Source organism: Artemia sp. Qi Xiang Cuo, chromosome 20 (assembly GCF_049724085.1).
Source record: "Artemia sp. Qi Xiang Cuo chromosome 20, ASM4972408v1, whole genome shotgun sequence".
In the NCBI taxonomy this organism is placed as follows: domain Eukaryota; kingdom Metazoa; phylum Arthropoda; class Branchiopoda; order Anostraca; family Artemiidae; genus Artemia; species Artemia sp. Qi Xiang Cuo.
The window spans coordinates 33,048,699-33,070,688 of NC_142813.1; the positions used below are offsets into that span (position 1 = coordinate 33,048,699).

The 21,990-nt window shown below is 34.6% G+C and overlaps 2 protein-coding genes across 3 annotated transcripts in view; one reads left to right on the forward strand and one right to left on the reverse strand.

Annotated features, from left to right (window-relative positions):
• Positions 1-21,789, reverse strand: part of LOC148940118 (uncharacterized) — a 22,018-nt gene extending 229 nt beyond the window's left edge. Inside the window, exons 1-2 of the mRNA XM_089106407.1 lie at positions 21,575-21,789; positions 4,971-5,166 (exon numbers count right to left, since the gene is read on the reverse strand). Of these exons, the coding sequence (XP_088962533.1) occupies positions 4,971-5,166; positions 21,575-21,789 (411 nt within the window). The remainder of the gene's footprint in view (positions 1-4,970; positions 5,167-21,574) is intronic.
• The window catches only part of LOC148940116 (uncharacterized), a 307,698-nt gene that overhangs the window by 165,333 nt on the left and 120,375 nt on the right, over positions 1-21,990 (forward strand). The window lies entirely within an intron of this gene.

The following is a 21,990-nucleotide window of genomic DNA, read 5'->3' on the forward strand; positions in this document are numbered from 1 at the left end:
GAAAGTGCCGAGAGTAGGCTAGTGTGGATTTTTCTAAGCGGCATTTTTTCAGTGGGAAAGGATGTTTTTTTTTTGGGGGGGGGATGTTTTATGATGACTTCATATTCTTAGAACAGCGCATCCTGGAATTTGGACCCCCTCCCCTGCTCATTCGAGATAGCTCACATCCGAAACGTTGGCCGTCGTGGTGCGGCATCAGTGAAAATGGCCTAATTATTCCTCCCAATCGTATTGCAGTTTTATTGTCAAGTGCATCTTTTTAAGTGGGACCTTATCAGGGAGGCTTAACGGTAGTCTGAGAGTTTCTCTAGTGGTCCAGAATTATGCACATAACGGTTTATAGACAGAAGACTAAAAGACGCTCAAGTTTTTACAACTACATCCCTTTAATTAGGCCTCGTTCAATCGACGTTTGGTAAATACAAATCATAGGCAGCGCAACAGCGCTGCCTAAGTAAATAACGATGTTGGCAAAATGTATTATTTTTTTTGTGCCATTTTTGTATGCTTAATTTTATATCCAATTTTTATTTTAGATGGACAGAACTTTTCTCTTCCCTAGATAATAAAACATTGCTAAATGTCCACTAAGACGTGGTGTTTTTTTTACCATCTGAAACTAAAGATAATGGGCAAGGGGCTACAAACTGTCTTTATGTATATAAATATGGGTGACACTTTAATTTCGATTCTTTTGTAATTACTTACCTTGTATATTTTTATTTGGTTTTTCTATCTTGAAGTTGCGGCTTTTAGAAATTAGAGTGGCTGCGATAAATGCAAAATAAAATTCCGTTAATGTGTTGTTGTTTTTTTATGTTTTAGAGAGCTAACATGGAATTTGCAAGACTTAATTTCTGCTCATCTTAGTTTTTAATAAAACAGAACAAGTTTTTTTTAACTGAAAGTAAGGAGCGACATTAAAACTTGAAACGAACAGAAATTATTCCGTGTATGAAAGGGGTTGTCCCTTCCTCAACGCCTCGCTCTTTACGCTAAAGTTTCTTATTGTTTTAAAAAATAGAGTTATGAGAAAGAGTCAAACTTTAGCGTTAAAGAGCGAGGCATTGAGGTGGGGACAGCCCCTTTCATATACGGAATAATTTCTGTTCGTTTTAGGTTTTAATGTCGCTCCTTGCTTTCAGTTAAAAAACTTTAATTTTAATTTCTGAACATTTTTAAATTAACGCAGGTTTTGATTTTGGCACACTGTACATGAGTAATTAAAACGTAATTTCCATAATAGTTTTACTTTTTTCTGGCTAAATGGCTTTCTCGAAAGTTGTTTAAATTTCTTTACGAACGTTTTCATTAGTAATAAATATACATAACTTACGAATTAACTTTCGTAACGAACTTCTATATTCGTATATTTTTATTATGTATATTAGGGGGGTTCGCCCCTCTAGTCAATACCTCGCTCTTTACGCTAAAGTTCGAATTTTTTTCCAATTCTTTAAGAACGACCCCTTAATCACAAAGGCCGTTATTTAGAATAAATAGCTCTTATGAAAGTACTAAAAAAAAACTTTATCGTACAGAGCCAGGTATTGACTAGGGGGCAAACCCAAAACCCAATCATATACGTAAAAGTTTCTGTTCGTTTTAAGTTTTGACGTTGAAAATTTTTCAGTTGAAAAGTTTTTCAGTTGAAAACTTGTTTTTTTATTTAGTTTCTGATCGTTTTTTTTAAATAATGCTGGTAATTCTGGCGCCCCCTTCATAGCAATGTCCCTTCCCCCATGGAAACTTCCTCCGTTGAAAGATCCTCTCACGTAACCCTCGATTCACCCCCCCCCCCCACTACCAGAAAAATCCCCCTGAAAACGTCTGTATACTTCCCAATAACCAATACTATATGCAAATATTGGAGAAAGTTCATAACTTGCAGCCCTTCCCCGGGGACTGTGGGGGATTAAGTCATCCTCTTAGACATAGTTATTATATTTTTCGACCATGCTGAGCAAAATGATCTCAAAATTTTGATCGGGTGACTTTGGGAAGAAATGATCGTGGGAGGGGGCCTAGTTGCCCTCCATTTTTTTGGTCACTTAAAAAGGGCACTAGAACTCGTAATCTCCGATCGAATGAGCCCTCACGTGATATTCTAGGACTAATGGGTCGATACAATTATCCCTGGGGAAAAAAAACAAAATAACAAATAAACACGCATCCGTGATCTTTCTTCTGGCAAAAACACAAAGTTCCACATTTTATATAGGAGCTTGAAACTTCTATAGTAGGGTTTTCTGATACGCTGAATCTGATGGTGTGATTTTCATAAAGGTTCTATGACTTTTAGGGGGTGTTGTCCCCTTTTTTCGGAAATAACGCAAATTTTCTCAGGCGCGTAACTTTGGATGGGTAAGACTAACTTTATTATATATCTGAGATCAGCAAAAAAATCTGATTCTTTTGATGTATCTATTGGTATCAAAATTCCTTTTTTCAGAGTTTCGGTTACTATTGAGCCGGGTCGCTCCTTACTTACAGTTCGTTACTACGAACTGTTTGATATGGCTCTTTACTTTTCCTTGAAAAACTTATTTTTTTTTAAATTTGAATTAGTTTGATTAGTTGTATAATATTTCTTTTTGTTAGAAAAATGTGGTTTTGTTAAATATTTTGAACCGTTTGTCTATTTGGTCTAACCAGGGGGTCAAGAACGGTAAAGACATTACAGTAGGATTAGAATCAGATCTGGTTTTAATTTTCACCGAAAGCAAATAAAAGGAATGGTAACGAATAACGAAACCATCCATTTAACATGCTCCATACTGGTTCAGGGACGTCTTCTCAACCACGGACGGGGATGTGGGGTTTGCCCATCTCCCCTGAAACCTACATCATATTGTAGTCTTTTTTGTAGTTTCTTTGATTATTTATGATGTTACCTACTTCCCCTTCCCACCAAATTTAGGCTTCCGAGAAACAAAGTTATGCATACATATATGTTCACAAGCCATGGGGACAACAGCAATAAATAACAATAATAAAGCAGCCATATAAAATAATACAGAAGGCCAAAATATTTCACCATTTTTAACTGTTACCAACCGTGTAACATTTTTTATCATACTTGGGGAGGGTATTCCGCATAAGCCGAGCCAAGAAGGGAGCGGGGCTAGGTATTAGAATACAAAATTTATCATCAAACCACCTTATCAGACGATTTGAATCGACCCTACTTCCACGTTTTGGGAAAAGAACTGTATGAGCAGTAAAATTAGAATTTGCTATTACTTAGAAATTATCAATAAATTTAAAAAAACAGAAGAGAGTAGTCATGCAATTATAATGTTAAAATTAACTTTTCAAGCGTTTCAAATTACGTTAGAAACCGTTTATAGTAATGCGGGAACTAATAGTGACATATTGGGGTTACTCTTTACAAATCGGAAAATCTCTCAGTTAAAGTCGTGACTAACAGGAAAAATTACTTTTAATACTGATTCCAAATATCCAAAACACATTAATTTGGTGTTAACCATCAAAGCTAATTAGCATGAGAAAATTTATATAATTCAGAAGAAGGGAGAAGACACCCCCGAAAAAGATGGGCTATCTAGTTAAAAATTAGCTTTCAAGCAACTATATCTAAAAAACGGAATTTTGTTTTACCCGATAAGGACAGTCGGGGATTTGTGTGTAATGGTTTGTTTGTTTCGTCTACCGAGCGAAAAGTTTGGCATTGCCAATCGGTTTTCAACTGTAAAACACTGCTTACAACTCCTCCTAACAGCAATAGCTAACAAATGGAGCTTTAAAATAATTGAATAATTTTTAACTCGATTGAATTGTCTTCCTTCTAGAGCAAAAATTGTTGTTTTAAATCAAAAATGGCAGAAAAAACGCCACTTTCTTATGGCACGATTTCTTTTTGCTTTCGAAAAATGAACTGAAATTTCAGTTACCATGTGAAGGAGTTCTTTCCCAATATTCTCACATCAAGTGGTACAGGTTTTCTTGAAAAAAAAAAAGAAACTAAGGAATAGGCATATCAGAAGCATTGCTCTGACAAAAAAAAGAAAGAAAAAAAAACCTATTTTTCTAGATAGTGGTTTGAACCTTTTTGTTGCGGATTATCATTTATGCTGAATTAAATTCCGTATTTTTCGTCTCCTCCCTTTTTGGGTGTTTTCCTCCTTTTTGTAAAATTGTGCAAGTCTTCTTTGACTACTAAATTTTGATGGGTAATTTTAAACTTTGCTTACCTTTGAATTTTATATATTTGGAATCCCAATAAAAGTCAAATAGCTCGGAATAGATTACAGGGGATTCTTTTTATTAAGTCTTGTGCAACTGAACCCCGTTTAACCAACTCCCTTTAACTAAACCCCCATTCAATTCATCCCTGTTAAACTCTACCCCCATGAATCTCAACCCCATATAATTCAGCCCTGGTTTAACTCGACCCCATTTTACTAAACCCTCATTCAACTCAATCCCCATTTGACTCAATCCCCATTCAACTAAACATCTCCATTCAAATTATCGGTTAAGTCAGGTTTGGTCTAGTTGCTAGATGGGCGTTGAATTGAATGGGGGTTGATTTAACCGGGGGTTGAATTGCAGGGGGTTGAATTAAACGGGTGTTCAGTGGAACGAGGTTCAGTTAAATGGAAGTTCTGTTACACGCCCAACCCATAAAATATGTAACTATGAATGTTGAAAGAGTAGTGGCTGCTCTCTTATTCAAGAAATATTTACGCTTTGAGAGAAATAAACTATGTGAATTTTAAATTCTTAGTATTAAATACAAGCTATATTATCTTTTAGGAAATTCTATATTTGAGCTATTTTTTTATATAAAGCAGCTGCAACTAGAACAATATATGTACAAGATAGCATTAATAAAATTGTTTGGATGTCCGGTAACAATCTATTTTGTTTAACAAATAGCCTGCCTTGTGACGTCTTTAGAATTTCATTTCCATATTTTCGTTTTATTTAATTTCTAAATTACTAACTTCAAAGCTATCTCTGTTAATTCCTCTGGTTTTGTGATGACGTGCTAGAACTTCCAACATGGAGTCAATTGAGTTCCTGTCTCCCAAGTCTCTTAAAATATCGTCTAAGCTGCATTCAACTCTTTTGACCTCTTTTTCGTTGAAGCCATGCTCAATCTCAAAACAGTCTCTTTCCTCAGGATGAAGTAGGAAAAATCTAAAATAGTAAATATTAACCAATAGTAATTTTAAAAGGGTATCAAGAAACATTTGAGAGTGGGAAAAATGTACCTTTTTCCGTATAGAGCCTCACCCGCTAGAAAACCAAAATTTAAATGGATACCCAATTTAAAAAGTAGTCGCAGGCAACATTTTTCAAACAGAGAAAAGAGTTTTTGATATTTTAGATGGTATGTGCTTGTTGCAGGCACATATCTAGGAATTTATTTTCGGGGGGGGGGGGGGGGGCAGGGGGAATTTGAGTAGTAATGTATCTATATATTTGAACCCTACAAGACCATGTATCTATATATTTGAAACTTACATGGAAACTTACACCTGAGACACTACAGTATCACGTGGACACTGCCAAAAAGTTGGCAACCTACAAAGTGGCCAAGCATGTTTTGAAACTATAGTCAAGGCTGTATAAGATAATCAGACTGGCTTTTTGTTTTTTTTTTGCTTTTTTTTTAAATCGAAAACTAGATATTGTCAAATGGAGTATTTAGGAATGATTTTATAGGGAAAGCTGTTTATCACCCATGTGTTATTCACAGTTCCATTTATTTGAAGTATGTACTATCAAGAGCGGTTTTTGATTTTTTGGACAATTTCCTTTAGCCCACAATAGTTTTATATGAATGTGTCGGTAGATAGGATTTGAGAATTTTATCCTATTAAGGGGGAGGAAAAAAAGGGTTTAGAATTTGCAAATACTTCGATGTGTACTGTATAATACACAAGTTGTGTTTGAACAGTGTCGTCAATTTAAAATAGAGTTTAACGTTATAGTCTACTAAATCTTTGATTTAGATGGCAAGAAAGGAATTTTAATAATGGATAGCTTTACATCTTCGATGTGTTCTGTATAATACACAAGTGGTGGAGTGATGGGAGCGGGGTGTCTTAGAGTACTTATAGTGTGATAGTGGAGGGGGAGTTGCTAGCGAAAAACCCGTGTGGATCATTGGAATAAAAAAAAATTTTAACTAGACATGACTGCAAAGTTTTTTGGGCGAGATTTTTTGATGGGCAGTAGGAGGTATGATCTTAATTTCTGTGAATGGTGTCTTTTAAGTGAAAAACCCGCAAGGAAGAGTTAAAATAAAAAAAATTAACAAGAAAATGCTGAAAATTGTTTTGGGGGAGATGATTTGATTCGCGTAAGGATGTATTACCAAAGTTATAGTGGAGGGCAAGTTGCTAGTAAAAAACCCGTGTGGATTACTTTAAATAAATTTTTTTTACAAGAAATGGCTTAAAGTGTTTTGGGGGAGATGGGTTGATTGGCGAAAGGATGTATTAGCGTAGTTATAGTGGACGGCGAGTTGCTAGCGAAAAACCCGTGTGGATGAGTTGAAATAAAAAAATTTAACGAGAAATGGCTGACAAGCGTTTTGGGGTGGATGGTCTTACAAGCGGAATGATGTATTATCTAAGTTATGGGTGTGATCGAGTTGCTAACGAAAAACCCGTGTGTATTAGTTGAAACAAAACTTCTTAACGAGAAACGGCTGAAAAGTGTTTTGGGGGAGATGGATTGATTGGCAGAAGGATATATTAGCGAAGTTATAGTGGAGGGCGAGTTGCTAGCGAAGAACCCGTGTGGATGACCTGAAATAAAAATTTTTAACGAGAAATGGCTGAAAAGTTTTTTTGGGGAGAGGGGTCAATTGGCGTAATAAGTTACGATATAATTGCTGGTGTATGGTTTCGAGAGAATGAAAAACCCGTTGTGGTGACTTGAAATAAAATTTTTTAACGAGAAATGGGTGACCCGTGCTGAGGTGGATATAGGCTGATAGGCAGTGGGATGTCTTAGCGTAGTGCTCGCGGAGGGCGAGGTGCTAGCGAAAAACCCGTGTGAGTTTAAATAAAATTTGTAACGAGAAATGTCTGAAAAGTGTTTTGGGGGAGATGGGTTGATTGGCAGAAGGATGTATTAGCGTAGTTATAGTTGGGGGCGAGTTGCTAACAAAAACCCGTGTGGATGAGTTGAAATAAAACTTTTTAACAAGAAATGGCTGAAAAGTGTTTTGGGGGAGATGAGTTAATTGGCAGAAGGATGTATTAGCGTAGTTATAGTGGAGGGCGAGTTGCTAACGAAAACCCGTGTGGATGACTTGAAATAAAAATTTTTAACAAGAAATGGCTGAAAAGTGTTTTGGGGGAGATGGGTTGATTGGCAGAAGGATGGATTAGCGTAGTTATAGTGGGGGGGCGAGTTGCTAGCGAAAAACCCGTGTGGATGAGTTGAAATAAAATTTTTAACGAGAAATGGCTGAAAAGTGTTGTGGGGGAGATGGGTTGATTGGCAGAAGGATTTATTATAGTGGAGGGCGAGTTGCTAGCGAACAACCCTTGTGTATGAGTTGAAATAAAATTTTAACGAGAAATGGCTGAAAAGTGTTTTGGGGGAGATGGGCTGATTGGCAGAAGGATGTATTAGTGAAGTTATAGTGGAGGGAAAGTTACTAGCAAAATCCCATATGGATGACTTGAAATAAAATTTTTCTAACGAGAAATAGCTGAAGTGTTTTGGCTGAGATGGGTGGATTGGGGAAAGGATGTTTTAGCGTAGGTATAGGGGTGGGCGTGTTGCTAGCGAAAAACCCATGTTAATGAGTTGAAATAAAAAAAATTAACGAGAAATGGCTGAAAAGTATTTTGGGGGAGATGGGTTGATAGGCAGAAGGATTTATTAGCGTAGTTATTGTGGAGGGCGAGTTGCTTAACGAGAAATGGCTGAAAAGTGTTTTGGGGGAGATGGGTTGATTGGCAGAAGGATGTATTAGCGTAGTTATAGTGGAGGGCGAGTTGCTAGCGAAAAATCTGAACTAATAAGGGTTTTTGACCTTAAACTCTAGTTTTTTGTAAGAAAATTATGAAAAATACAAGTCTATGGTTCATAGGTGAAACTTAAGTCCAGTTATGGATCGAAAAATAAACTATTTCTGTAAAATCTGAGCTAGTAAGGGTTTTTGACCATAAACTCTAGTTTCCTGTAAGAAAATTATGTAAAATACAATTCTCTCGTTCAAATGTGAAACTTAGGTCCATTTTGGATCGAAAAAATAAAACTATTTCCGTAATATCTATGCTAATAAGGGTTTTTGACCGTAAACGCTAGTTTTTTTGTAAGAAAATTATGGAAAATACAATTTGTTGGTTCATAGGTAAAACTTAAGTCCAGTTATGGATCGAAAAATAAACTATTTCTGTAAAATCTGAGCCAATAGGGGTTTTTGACCGTAAACTCTAGCTTTTTGTAAGAAAATTATGGAAAATACAATTCTCTAGTTCAAATGTGAAACTTAGGTCCATTTTGGATCGAAAAATAAACTATTTCTGTAAAATCGGAGCTAATAAGGGTTTTTAACCATAAACTCTAGTTTCCTGTAAGAAAATTATGGAAAATCAATTCGTTGGCTCATAGGTGAAACTTAAGTCCAGTTATGGATCGAAAAATAAACTATTTCCGTAAAATCTGAGCTAATAAGGGTTTTTGACCGTAAACTCTTGTTTTTTGTAAGAAAATTATGGAAAATACAAATCTCCCGTTCAAAGGTGTAACTTAGGTCCATTTTGGATCGAAAGAAAAACTATTTCTGTAAAATCTGAGCTAATAAGGGTTTTTTACCATAAACTCTAGCTTCCTGTAAGAAAATTATGGAAAATACAATTCTCTCGTTCAAATGAGAAACTTAGGTCCATTTTGGATCGAAAAATAAAACTATTTCCGTAAAATCTGCTAATAAGGGTTTTTGACCCTAAACTCTAGTTTTTTGTAAGAAAATTATGGAAAATACAATTCGTTGGTTCACAGGTGAAACTTAAGTCCAGTTATGGATTGAAAAATAAACTATTTCTGTAAAATCTGAGTTAATAAGGGTTTTTGACCATAAATTCTAGTTTCCTGTAAGAAAATTATGGAAAATACAATTCTCTCGTTCAAATGTGAAACTTGGGTCCATTTTGGATCGAAAAATAAAACTTTTTCCGTAAAATCTATGCTAATAAGGGTTTTTGACCGTAAACTCTAGTTTTTTGTAAGAAAATTATAGAAAGTACAATTCTCTTGTTCAAATGTGAAACTTAAGTCCAGTTTTGGATCGAAAAATAAACTATTTCTGTAAAATCTGAGCTAATAAGGGTTTTTAGTTTTGTGTAAGAAAATTATGGAAAATACAATTCTCTGGTTCAAATGTGAAACTTAAGTCTATTTTTGGATCGAAAAATAAATTATTTCTGTAAAATCTGAGCTAATAAGGGTTTTTGACCGTAAAATCTAGTTTCATGTAAGACAATTATGGAAAATACAATTCTCTTGTTACAATGTGAAACTTAAGTCTATTTTTGGATCGAAAAATAAAACTATTTCCATAAAATCTGAGCTAATAAGGGTTTTTTTTACCGTAAACTATAGTTTCTTGTAAGAAAATTATGGAAAATACAATTCTCTAGTTCAAATGTGAAACTTAAGTCCAGTTTTGGATACTCATAATGATGAGGACTGATGGTTCTAATTCAATATTTTTTTCATAAAAACAAACTATTATTTTTGTTTTAAACTTCGAAATTATTCAACTTTATTTATTTTTTATTTTTTTTGTACGTATTTTAAAATGACAAAATATGCTTACGGCTCTAACAACTGTACTCTGTGATTGGTCAGAGACATGATATGGCTTTCCCACTGGTATTCTATGTCCGGTTATTGACACTACCTAGTTTAATGCATGTATTGAATCAGTACTTTTTACGCAGTTGAACTATAAACAAATAAGTCATATTTTTAAAAAAAAGTGAAGATGGAGCATTTTAAAAAAGTGTGTTCACATGACAATGTTACTGTAGCACTGAAAACCAACAAGACGAAGCATTTACGCTATGAAATAAGTACAACCGGTATCACTATTGGAAATGTATCCATGCATTGTCATGACAGTAAGGAATTAAATTTCTTTGGAATACCGAAAAGATACCGTTGTACAAATGGTGGATATGCGAGATTGAGATCTCCGGAGATGATTGCACTCAAAGAGAATGCCAACATAAAGTTAATCGTTGAGGATAGAGGACAACTCCTTGTTACTGGTGCAGGTAACACAGTACCTACTGATACATCCAATCGTCATCTTTTAGGTATTAGCATGCAACGGAAGCTCAATAAAAGAAAGGCCTACTCTTCTACTAATACCGTAAATCATATCTTGGCTACGTGCCGAAGCTGTTACCTATGTAAAAATAATGTGATAATAGACAGTGAAATTGCCAGAAAAATAAAAATTGCATTGTCAGAAAATATCACTATGGAATATCAAGATGAATCGATGAAAAACAAAGTGCCAGCAAACGTTACTACCATTAATCAAACAGTCGATGAATCAAATAATACCAAAGATGAAACGCATATTGAACCTGTCGGTGACACGCCAGTAAATATTGTGTATGACTCAAAATTGAATAATGATTATTCTACTGACTACGAGTTAAGAGAAGACAATAGCTACAATATCAAGAGAGAACATGGTGAACTATTTTATGGAACAGATTCAAAATTTCCAAAGTTGATCATTGATATTAATAATGTATCATAATATATTTTTGTATTAATATTCTATATAGCATTATTTCATTAAAAATATATTATGCATTACATTGTTATGTGTTCATATTTTTTGGGTATGCTAGCATATCCAACGCTTAGAATGTATTAAAACATCGGAGATGTAAGAAAAGCAATTTGTATACATCTATTGTTAGACTTATGGGATAACATTGACAAAATCTGGCTATCAGAATGAATAAATTCTTTATCAACATCCGTTGTTGGATATGTCATCATCTCATTATGAAAAAATTGTAAGTAAGTAAGTAAGTATGTAAGTAACAAACTCTTTCTTGAATTCACCTCTTGGATACACGATACAGAAATTTAATTCAGGAAATTATGAAAAAAAAATTGAAGAAATTCTTCATTAACATTCGTTATCGATTGAACTCGCTTCCTAGACAGACAACACAGCAATTTCACAAAATCTAAGTATAAGAGTGATTAAGTTCTATATAAACATCCATTTCTCAGAAACATGGGAAAGATTTGACAAAATAAAACTTTTAGATTTAAGCAATTTTATTTACCAACACCTATGATCAGTAATGTCTGACGAAATTGATAGAATATAAGTTTCAGAGTGAATAATTTTTTTTTATCAACGTACTCTATCAGATATACCAAATAAATCTGGAAGAATCCAAATTTCAGAATTAGTAAATGCTTTAACAACATCCTAAATGAATAAATGCTTTAACAACATCCTTAATAGGATATGTCAGATAAAATTGACAAAATCTAAGTATCCGAGTGACTAAATTCTATATCAGCATCCTTTTCTCGGATACATAGGATAAAATATCGGATAAAAAAAAAATATAGACGGGGTTACGTGCGCGCACGTAACGCACGTAACCCCGTCTAAATTTTTTTTTTCATAATTTCCTGAATTAAATTTCTGTATTGTTTATCCAAGAGGTGAATTCAAGAAAGAGTTTGTTACTTATTTACTTACCTACTTACTTGCTTACTTACTTACAATTTTTTCATAATGACATATCCAACAACGGATGTTGATAAAGAATTTATTCATTCTGATGCCTAGATTTTGTCAATGTTATTCCGATGCAACTGAGAAATGGATGTTGATATAGAATTTAATCAATCTGATACTTAGATTTTGTCAATTTTATCCGATCTTTTATCCTATGTATCCGAGAAAAGGATGCTGATATAGAATTTAGTCAATCTGATACTTAGATTTTGTCAATTTTATCCGACATATCTGATAAAGGATGTTGTTAAAGCATTTATTCATTCTGGATGTTGTTAAAGCATTTATTCATTCTGAAATTTAGATTTTGTCAATTTTTTTTGATGTATCTGACAAAGGATGTTGATAAAAAAAAATATTCACTCTGACATTTATATTTTGTCAATGTTATTCTGATGTATCTGACAAGAGATGTTGATAAATAAAATTTATTCACTCTAACACTTAGATTTAGTCAACTTTTTCCTATGTATCTGAGAAATGGATGTTGATATAGAATTTAATCACTCTTATACTTAGATTTTGTGAAATTGCTGTATTGTCTGTCTAGGAAGCGAGTTCAATCGATAACGAATGTTAATAAAGAATTTGTTCAATTTTTTTTTCATAATTTCCTGAATTAAATTTCTGTATTGTGTATCCAAGAGGTGAATTCAAGAAAGAGTTTGTTACTTACATACTTACTTACTTACTTACAATTTTTTCATAATGAGATGATGACATCCAACAACGGATGTTGATAAACAATTTATTCATTCTGATACCTAGATTTTGTCAATGTTATCCCATGTGTCTGACAATAGATGTATGCGAATTCCTTTTCTTACATCTCCGATGTTTTAATAGACATCCTAAACGTTTGATGTGCTAGCTTACTCTAAAAATAATGAACACATAACAATGTAATGCATAATATATTTTTAATGAAATAATGCAATGTAGAATATTAATACAAAAATATATTATGATACATTATTAATATCAATGATCAACTTCGGACATTTTGAATCTGTTCCATAAAATAGTTCACCATGTTCTCTCTTAATATTGTAGCTATTGTCTTCTCTTAACTCGTAATCGGTAGAATAATCATTATTCCATTTTGAGTCATACACAATATTTACTGGTGTTTCACCGACAGGTTCAATTTTCATCTTTGGTATTATTTGATTCATCGACTGTTTGATTAATGGTAGTAACGTTTGCTGGCACTTTGTTTTTCATCGATTCATCTTGATATTCCATAGTGATATTTTCTGACAATGCCCTTTTTATTTTTCTGGCAATTTCACTGTCTATTATCCCATTAGTTTTACATAGGTAACAGTTTCGGCACGTAGACAAGATATGGTTTACGATATTAGTAGAAGAGTAGGCCTTTCTTTTATTGACCTTCCGTTGAATGCTAATACCTAAAAGATGACGATTAGATGTATCAGTAGGTAATGTGTTACCTGCAACAGTAGCAAGGAGTTGTCCTCTATCATCAACGATTATCTTTATGTTGGCATTCTCTTTGAGTGCAATCATCTCCAGAGATCTCAATCTCGCATATCCACCATTTGTAAAATGGAATCTTTTCGGTATTCCAAAGAAATTTAATTCCTTACTGTCATGACAATGCATGCATACATTTCCAATAGTGCTACCACTTGTACTTGTTTCATAGTTTAGATACTTATCCGTGTTGGCATTCAATGCTACAATAACATTGTCATGTGAACACACTTTATTAAAATGCTCCATCTTCACTTTTTTTTTTAAGATATGACTTATGTGTTTATCGTTCCACTGCGTAAAAAATACTGATTCAATACATGCAATAAACTAGGTAGTGTCGATAACCGGCCATAGAATACCAGTGGGAAAGTCTTATCGTGTCTCTGACCAATCACAGAGTACAATTGTTAGAGCCGTAAGCATATTTTGTCATTTTAAGATACGTACAAAAAAAAAAAATAAATAAAGTTGAATAATTTCGAGGTTTAAAAAAAAAAATAGTTTGTTTCTATGAAAAAAAATATTGAATTAGAACCATCAGTCCTCATCATTATGAGTATCCAAAACTGGACTTAAGTTTCACATTTGAACTAGAGAATTGTATTTTCCATAATTTTCTTACAAGAAACTATAGTTTACGGTAAAAAAAACCCTTATTAGCTCAGATTTTATGGAAATAGTTTTATTTTTCGATCCAAAAATAGACTTAAGTTTCACATTTGAACCAGAGAATTGTATTTTCCATAATTTTCTTACAAAAAACTAGAGTTTGCGGTCTAAAACCCTTATTAACTCAGATTTTACAGAAATAGTTTATTTTTCGATCCAAAAATTGACTTAAGTTTCACATTTGAACCAGAGAATTGTATTTTCCATAATTTTCTTACACAAAACTAGAGTTTACGGTCAAAAAAACCCTTATTAGCTCAAATTTTACAGAAATAGTTTATTTTTCGATCCAAAACTGGACTTACGTTTCACATTTGAACAAGAGAATTTTATTTTCCATAATTTTCTTACAAAAAACTAGAGTTTACGGTCAAAAACCCTTATTAGCATAGATTTTACGGAAAAAGTTTTATTTGTCGATCCAAAATGGACCTAAGTTTCACATTTGAACGAGAGAATTGTATTTTCCATAATTTTCTTACAGGAAACTAGAGTTTATGGTCAAAAACCCTTATTAACACAGATTTTACAGAAATAGTTTTTTTTTTCGATCCATAACTGGACTTAATTTTCACCTATGAACCAACGAATTGTATTTTCCATAATTTTCTTACAAAAAACTAGAGTTTACGGTCAAAAACCCTTATTAGCTTAGATTTTACGGAAATATTTTTATTTTTCGCTCCAAAATGGACCTAAGATTCACATTTGAACGGGAGAATTGTATTTTCCATAATTTTTTTTCAGGAAACAAGAGTTTACGGTCAAAAACCCTAATTAGTTCAGAGTTTATGGAAATAGTTTATTTTTCGATCCATAACTGGACTTAAGTTTCACCTATGAACCATCGACTTGTATTTTCCATAATTTTCTTACAAAAAACTAGAGTTTACGGTCAAAAACCCTTATTAGTTCAGATTTTTCGCTAGCAACTCGCCCCCCACTATCACACTATAAGTACTCTAAGACACCCTTCTGCCATCAACCCATCCCCCCAAAAATATTTTTTCAGAGATTTCTCGTTAAAAATGTTATTTGAACTCATCCACACGGGTTTTTCGCTAGCAACTTGCCCTCCACTATAACTACGCTCTAATACATCCTTCCGCCAATCAACCCATCTCCCCCAAAACACTTTTCAGCCATTTCTTGATAAAATTTTTTATTTCAAATCATCCACACGTGTTTTTTGCTAGCAACTCGCCCCCCACTATAAATCCTGTAAAACATCCTTCTGTTTATCAATCCCTCTCCCACCAAAACCGTTTCAGCCGTTTCTCGTTAAAAATCTTATTCAAACTCCACCACATGGGTTTTTCGCTAGCAACTCTCCCTCCACTATAACTACGCTCATACATCCTTCTGCCAATCAACTCATCTCCCCCAAAACACTTTTCAGCCATTTCTCGTTAAAAATTTGTATTTCAACTCATCCACACGGTTTTTTCGCTAGCAACTCATCCTACACTATAACTACGCTAATACATCCTTCTGCCAATCAATCCATCTCCCCCAAAACACTTTTCACCTATTTCTTGTTTAAATTTTTTATTTCAAGTCATCCACACGGGTTTTTCGCTAGCAACTCGCCCCCCACTATAGCTACGCTAATACATCCTTCTGCCAATTAATCCATCTCCCCCAAAACACTTTTCAGCCATTTCTTGTTAAAAATTTTTATTTCAACTCATCCACACGGGTTTTTCGTTAGCATCTCGCTCTCCACTATAACTACGCTAATACATCCTTTCGCCAATCAACCCATCTCCCCCAAAACACTTTTCAGCCATTTCTTGTTAAAAATTTTGTTTCAACTCATCCACACGGGTTTTTCGCTAGGAACTCGCCCTCCACTATAAATACGCTAATACATCCTTCTGCCAACCAACCCAACTCCCCCAAAACACTTTTCAGCCATTTCTTGTTAAAAATTTTTATTTCAACTCATCCACACGGGTTTTTCGCTAGCAACTCGCCCTCTACTATAACTACGCTAATACATCCTTCTGCCAATCTATCAATTTCCCCCAGATGCCTTTTCATCGATTTCTTGTTAAAATTTTTTTTTTTAACCTATCCCCTCTGGGTTAGCGCTTTAACCTCACCCTCTACCATAAAGTCGATCATGAAGAATACTGCAGAACAACCCATATCGCCCAAAACACTTGACAGTAATGGCTTGTTAAAATTTTTTTTTATTCCAATGCTCCCAACGGTTTTTTCTCTAGCATCACGCCCCCCTCTATAACTTCGCTAATACATTCTTATGCCAATCAACCCATCTCACCCCAAAACACTTTACAGGCATTTCTCTTTAAAAATTTTATTTCAACTCATCCACACGGGTTTTTCGCCAGCAATTCGCCCTCCACTATAACTACGCTAATACATCCTTCTGCCAATCAACCCATCTCCCCCAAAACACTTTTCAGCCATTTCTCGTTAAAAAATTTTATTTCAACTCACCCACACGGGTTTCTCACTAGCAACTCGCCTCCCACTATAACAACGCTAATACATCCTTTTGCCAATTAAACCATCTCCACCAAAACACTTTTCAGCCATTTCTCGTTAAAAAGTTTTATTTCAACTCATCCAAACGGGGTTCTCATTAGCAACTAGCTCCCCACTATAACTACGCTAAGACATCCTTCGGCCAAACAACCCATCTCCCCCAAATCACTTTTCAGCCATTTTTGGTTAAATTTTTTTATTTCATGTTATCGACACGGGTTATTAGGTAGAAACTCGCCCTCCACTATAACTACGCTAAAACATCCTTCTGCCAATCAGCCCATCTCCCCCAAAACAATTTTCAGCCATTTCTCGTTAAAAATTTTATTTCAAGTAATTCAAACGGGTTTTTTGCTAGCAACTTGGCCCCTACTATAACTACGCTAATACATCCTTCTGCCAATCAACCCATCTCCCCCAGAACAGTTTTAAGCCATTTGTCGTTGAAAATTTTTGTTTCAAGTCATCCACACGGGGTTTTCGCTAGCAACTCCCCCCTCCACTATCACACTATAAGTACTCTAAGACACCCCGCTCCCATCACTCCACCACTTGTGTATTATACAGAACATATCTAAGAAGTAAACCTATCCGTTATTAAAATTCTTTTCTTGCTATCTACATAAAATTTTTAGTAGACTATAACGTTAAACTATTTTAAATTGACAACACAGTTCAAACACCACTTGTGTATTATACAGTACACATCGAAGTAATCGCAAATGCTAAACCCTTTTTTTTTCTCCACCTTAATAGGATCAAATTCGCAAATCCTATCTACCGACACATTCATATTAAACTATTGTTGGCTAAAGGCAATTGTCCAAAAAATCAGAAACCGCTCTTGATAGCACAGACTTCAAAGAAATGGAACTGTGGATAACACATGGGTGATAGACAGCTTTCCCTACAAAATCATTCCTAAATATGCAATTTGACAATCTCTAGTTTTCGATTTAAAAAAAAAAGCAAACAATAACAAAAACCAGTCTAATTATCTTATAAAGCCTTGACTATAGTTTCAAAACATGCTTGGCCACTTTGTAGGTTGCCAACTTTTTGGCAATGTCCACGTGATACTGTAGTGTCTCAGGTGTAAGTTTCCATGTAAGTTTCAAATATATAGATACATGGTCTTGTAGGGTTCAAATATATAGATACAATACTACTAATTTGAAATTATAAAATTTGCGTAAATCATAAATTTTACGTTGAATGCAAGAGATATCTTGATGGAAATACAATCTACATCATCTTCTGTGTTTGAGCTATGTAAAGAATTAACAGTCGAATTCACTGAAGAACTTCTTAACATTTTAAGACTTAGTGGACGTTGTTGTTGAAAGTTGCAGTGGCGATTTTGAAAGTATACATCACATAGCGTCCAGGAATAAGTAAGCCAATCTCTAGCGAAAACGAAGGAAAGTACCTTATTTCATGTGGTGTTAATCAACCAAAACTGAGCGTATCCCAGTTGATCCTTCAAAATAAAAAATGAAACATTGGCGCTTTCATTCGGGATGGTATGACAGTTACCAGTTCTTACAATACAATACCGAGAAAGATGCTAACTTCTGCTTTGTGTTTTTCTTTTTCTCTATTGGTCCCAGAGCGACCAATCTGAAAAAGCTTTGGCAGAAGACGATCTGTGGCAATATCACAAAATAAAGAGCAAAATAAAGGCGAAGAAAGGAAAACTGGCAAGTCATTTTTTCTCCGAGTCACACAAACCAGCTTCGTCTTATTTTTATCACTTCGTTAATGACAGCGGTCATGTGGATTTACTACTGACAAACTTTTTCGAACTAATATTTTGCAGCAAGCAAAATTACAAGAGACAAACGGAAAACTGTGAAATTTTTTTGGGCTTTGCAAGGACCCTAGCGAGACAGACATTGGCTTTAAGACAACTGAAGCACAAAATGACAACTTTGGTCAATTGCTTTAACTTCTTGCGAGCTATGTGGCAATTCTCAGTTACAGATATAGACCATACAAATTTACTTAATTACGCACAATTCCTCAGGACGATTTCATTGACTTTCTTTAAATAGAAGTTAGGGAGAAGATCCTCAACGAAGGCAAGGATTCAGAATTTTATTCTGTGATGGCGGATACGATACCGGATGCTAAACATTCTGATGAGCTTGCGATCGTAATCGCCAATATCAGCTCAGAAGGGACACATAGAAAGACAATATTAGATGTTAGCGAGGTTAATGTTAGCAGAAAGACAATATTAGATGTTAGCAGAAAGTATAGTCGGAACATTTTGGATAAACTAGCTTTCCACTTTTATGACTAGGCAAGCACGATATCTGGTCAATTTAATGAAGCCTAGCAGAAAATATCCGAATTTAATGATCGCCGTGTGCCTTACATTCCCTGCCAGATCCGTAGACGAAATCTTCTTATGTATTATAGTTGCGACTCATATCTTTTGATCGTCGAGCTTTTCAACATTCTTGACGAAATATATATGTTCTTCTTTTCATCTACAAAGTACTTTGCCACCCTTAAAGGTAAACTCTCTTTGATAAAAAACAGCCTTAATCGCTGAAACTTATCATGTACTCGGTGAACTGCAAGGGCTGAAACCATACAAGCAGTAGCTACTTAGTTTGAAACAGTAGTTTCAGCCATTTACGGAACAAAACAGGTAAAGAAAGAACACCAATGCGAAGACGAAGGCACTAGCTAGTGGTCTTCTGAAAATGATTCTAAACTTTGAATTTATCCCTTGCCTCACGTTTATGAAAAAAGTATGTACATGATCAGGATACCAACAGAAAACTTGAAGAAGAGGGAATCAACATAATCGACAAAATCGAGATGCTTAAAACTACGAAGAAACTTTTTGAAAGAATATCGGAGTTTTAGCGAGTCGTATACTGTGATCTAGGAGTCGTTTAAATGAGAGGATCTCACCCCCCCCCCCTGGCCTGGGTGCTTCGGGCCACCCCGGGTTTTGAATATATCTTGACTGCTTTTTTATTACTAATATTTTTTTAAGTTATATAATTCAAATTGACGCTGAAAATTTGTAGGGTAGCCATGGCATCAGCGCTACCAATCAATTATAGAGTAGCAAGATCTGGAATCACTCTTTTCCCTCCTCCAAATATCCTATATTTGTTTAAAGCCCTCCCCTTCCTTGGAAAAAAGGAAGCGTCGGAAATTAATAAAAAAAGAAAATGAGAAGTATTCCCATTTATATCTTTGCAAAAACAAAGCTCCTGACATCACTATGTCTGTATATAAAAAGTTGCTCAGCTGAAATTGACTTTCCTCATCATTGCTATCATTGTTTAGACAGGAGATATAACATAAACCTCAAATAAGACTATTTCGCCAATAAGCTATTGCTACCAACTCCGAAATGCATCAGCTTATATTAACAATTTTATGAAGTAGCAATCCCGTTTGGGGTAATGGAGTATTAATTGGCTAAAACAGTATTGGAATCGTGAACTACAACGAGAGAAGAAGACAAAAGGCCTGTTTTATTAAGATTAATCTAAAAAAAAATTCTGATGAAAGTAAAGGGTGAAGTTGAAGCTTAAAATAAAAAATTACTACTTCGCAGTTTATGTAAGACATTTTTTTTTTCAAAAATATCTGAAATAAAGTGGCTCGTGACATTTCTTTATATTTGTAAAATTCTGAAAAACTGGCGCTCTGCTTAAAACACAAAACAAATGTAACAAAACAGGAAAATCCACAAGAGGCCTGCAGAAAACAGAAGAATAATTCATAAAGCTCCCAATAGTTTTTTACCGGCCACGAAAGCAATAAACTTTACAACACGATTTTAACTCTCTAAAAAACTCAAGGAAGCTTAGTTTTCGGTAAAGCGCTAGTTTTAAAAATTGTACAAATATACAGAAATGTCATGAGCCAGTTTGTTTGGAACTGTTTAGAAAAATATGCTGCATAAACCGCTAAGCAATAATTTTTATTCCTTTTAATTTTCAAGTTCGCTCTACACTTTCATCCAAAAAACTTTTCTTTTTAATTGATTTCCTATGTTTTTTAGGTTTTAAAATATTGACAATAGACCTTACACAATTTTTGTTTTCCAACTTAGGCAAAAAAAACTAGAGAAGTTAACATTAGTTTTTGCTAAAATAAGGCATTAAATATAGGTTTAACTTCACATCTCTCTTAAACTTTACCTACAAAAAGTCTGGGATTTGTCACAAAAAGAGTCTGAAGGGGTATGTATCCTTGGCTTCTTTGAGGGGTTGCAAATAAAAAATTCAATTATCTATGAAATTATTAAAGAAATTTATTTGTGATTCGTTACTTTTTGTCACTTTTCTGTCTCTGAAACTCCTAAATTCACTTTTTCAACATACTTACCCCGCATGATTGCTGGGATAAGCCTCGGCGCCCGACAGTTCAAGGGGGCTCGGAGAGATTAAAACAACAATGAAATGTAAAGAATACGATGCTGAACTTCTCTGTCCAGTGGTGCTGATCTTCTTCCCTTCAGCAAGGAAGTTCAATGAGGCTGCGGGCCAGCCATCCTGTGCTTTCGCAAATCCTTCCTGTTTACCTTCCCCATATTTCTACAGGTGCCATTTAGAGCTAGTTTTTTAAAAAGCAAAAAAATATTGCGTTTACGTGGCGATTTATAATGGATTGAAGGAGAAACAACAAAATGCGATTTATAATGGATTCTCAGAGAAACATCAAAATGTTGATTTCATTGGGGATGTAGGATTTTATGGAGCCGAGGGTACAAAGGTCTTCAGTAGACAAAAGTTAATTTTTAGGGTTTCGGTTACTATTGAGCCGGGTCGCTCCTTACTTACAGTTCGTTACGAACTTCTTGATAAATGTTTAACTTTTGTTCTATTCTTAGTGTGACAAATGATTTCAATTACTAATACATTCAGGGGCGGATCCAGGATTTTTTTTTTTAGGGGGAGGGCAAAATAGGTTGATCCGATAAACTTGTGTTAGGAGCGAGCTTAATTAACGCAAACTTGCGTTAATTAAGTAAATTACACTACTTTAGACACTCTAGGGGGGCGCCCCCTGGATCCGCCACTGAATACATTTATAGTTTGTATATAAGGGAACTAAAAATATAAAGTAGCTCACCGTTCAAAGAATCTCATCATAGCTTTTTCTTTGCTTCGAAATTCATTCCATACAATTTTGACAGACTGCTTTTGGAAAGGACTTAAGTAAACAACGTGTTCAGGTACAACTAATTGTGATGTTGTAAAGAGGTCGCGTGCTTTAACTATATTTCCGATGCCTGTAGTTTCTACTGAAGGTCCTCGGTTTATTTCGATTGTTCTAGGTATTTCCATTTTGGTGCAAAAATTAGAACTGAAGGCCTTGCGCATTGTCAGTCGAAACAGTTAGGCTAGTTGGGAGGGACTATTAAGGCGTCTCTAAGGTTGTTTTCTAAAATGGCAGCAAATAGTGATGTTTGTCTGGTTATTTTTGGAATGGTAGCAATTGATGTGGTAGATAAGGGTATTTGTTTTTATAGAGCTTTATCTCTTGGT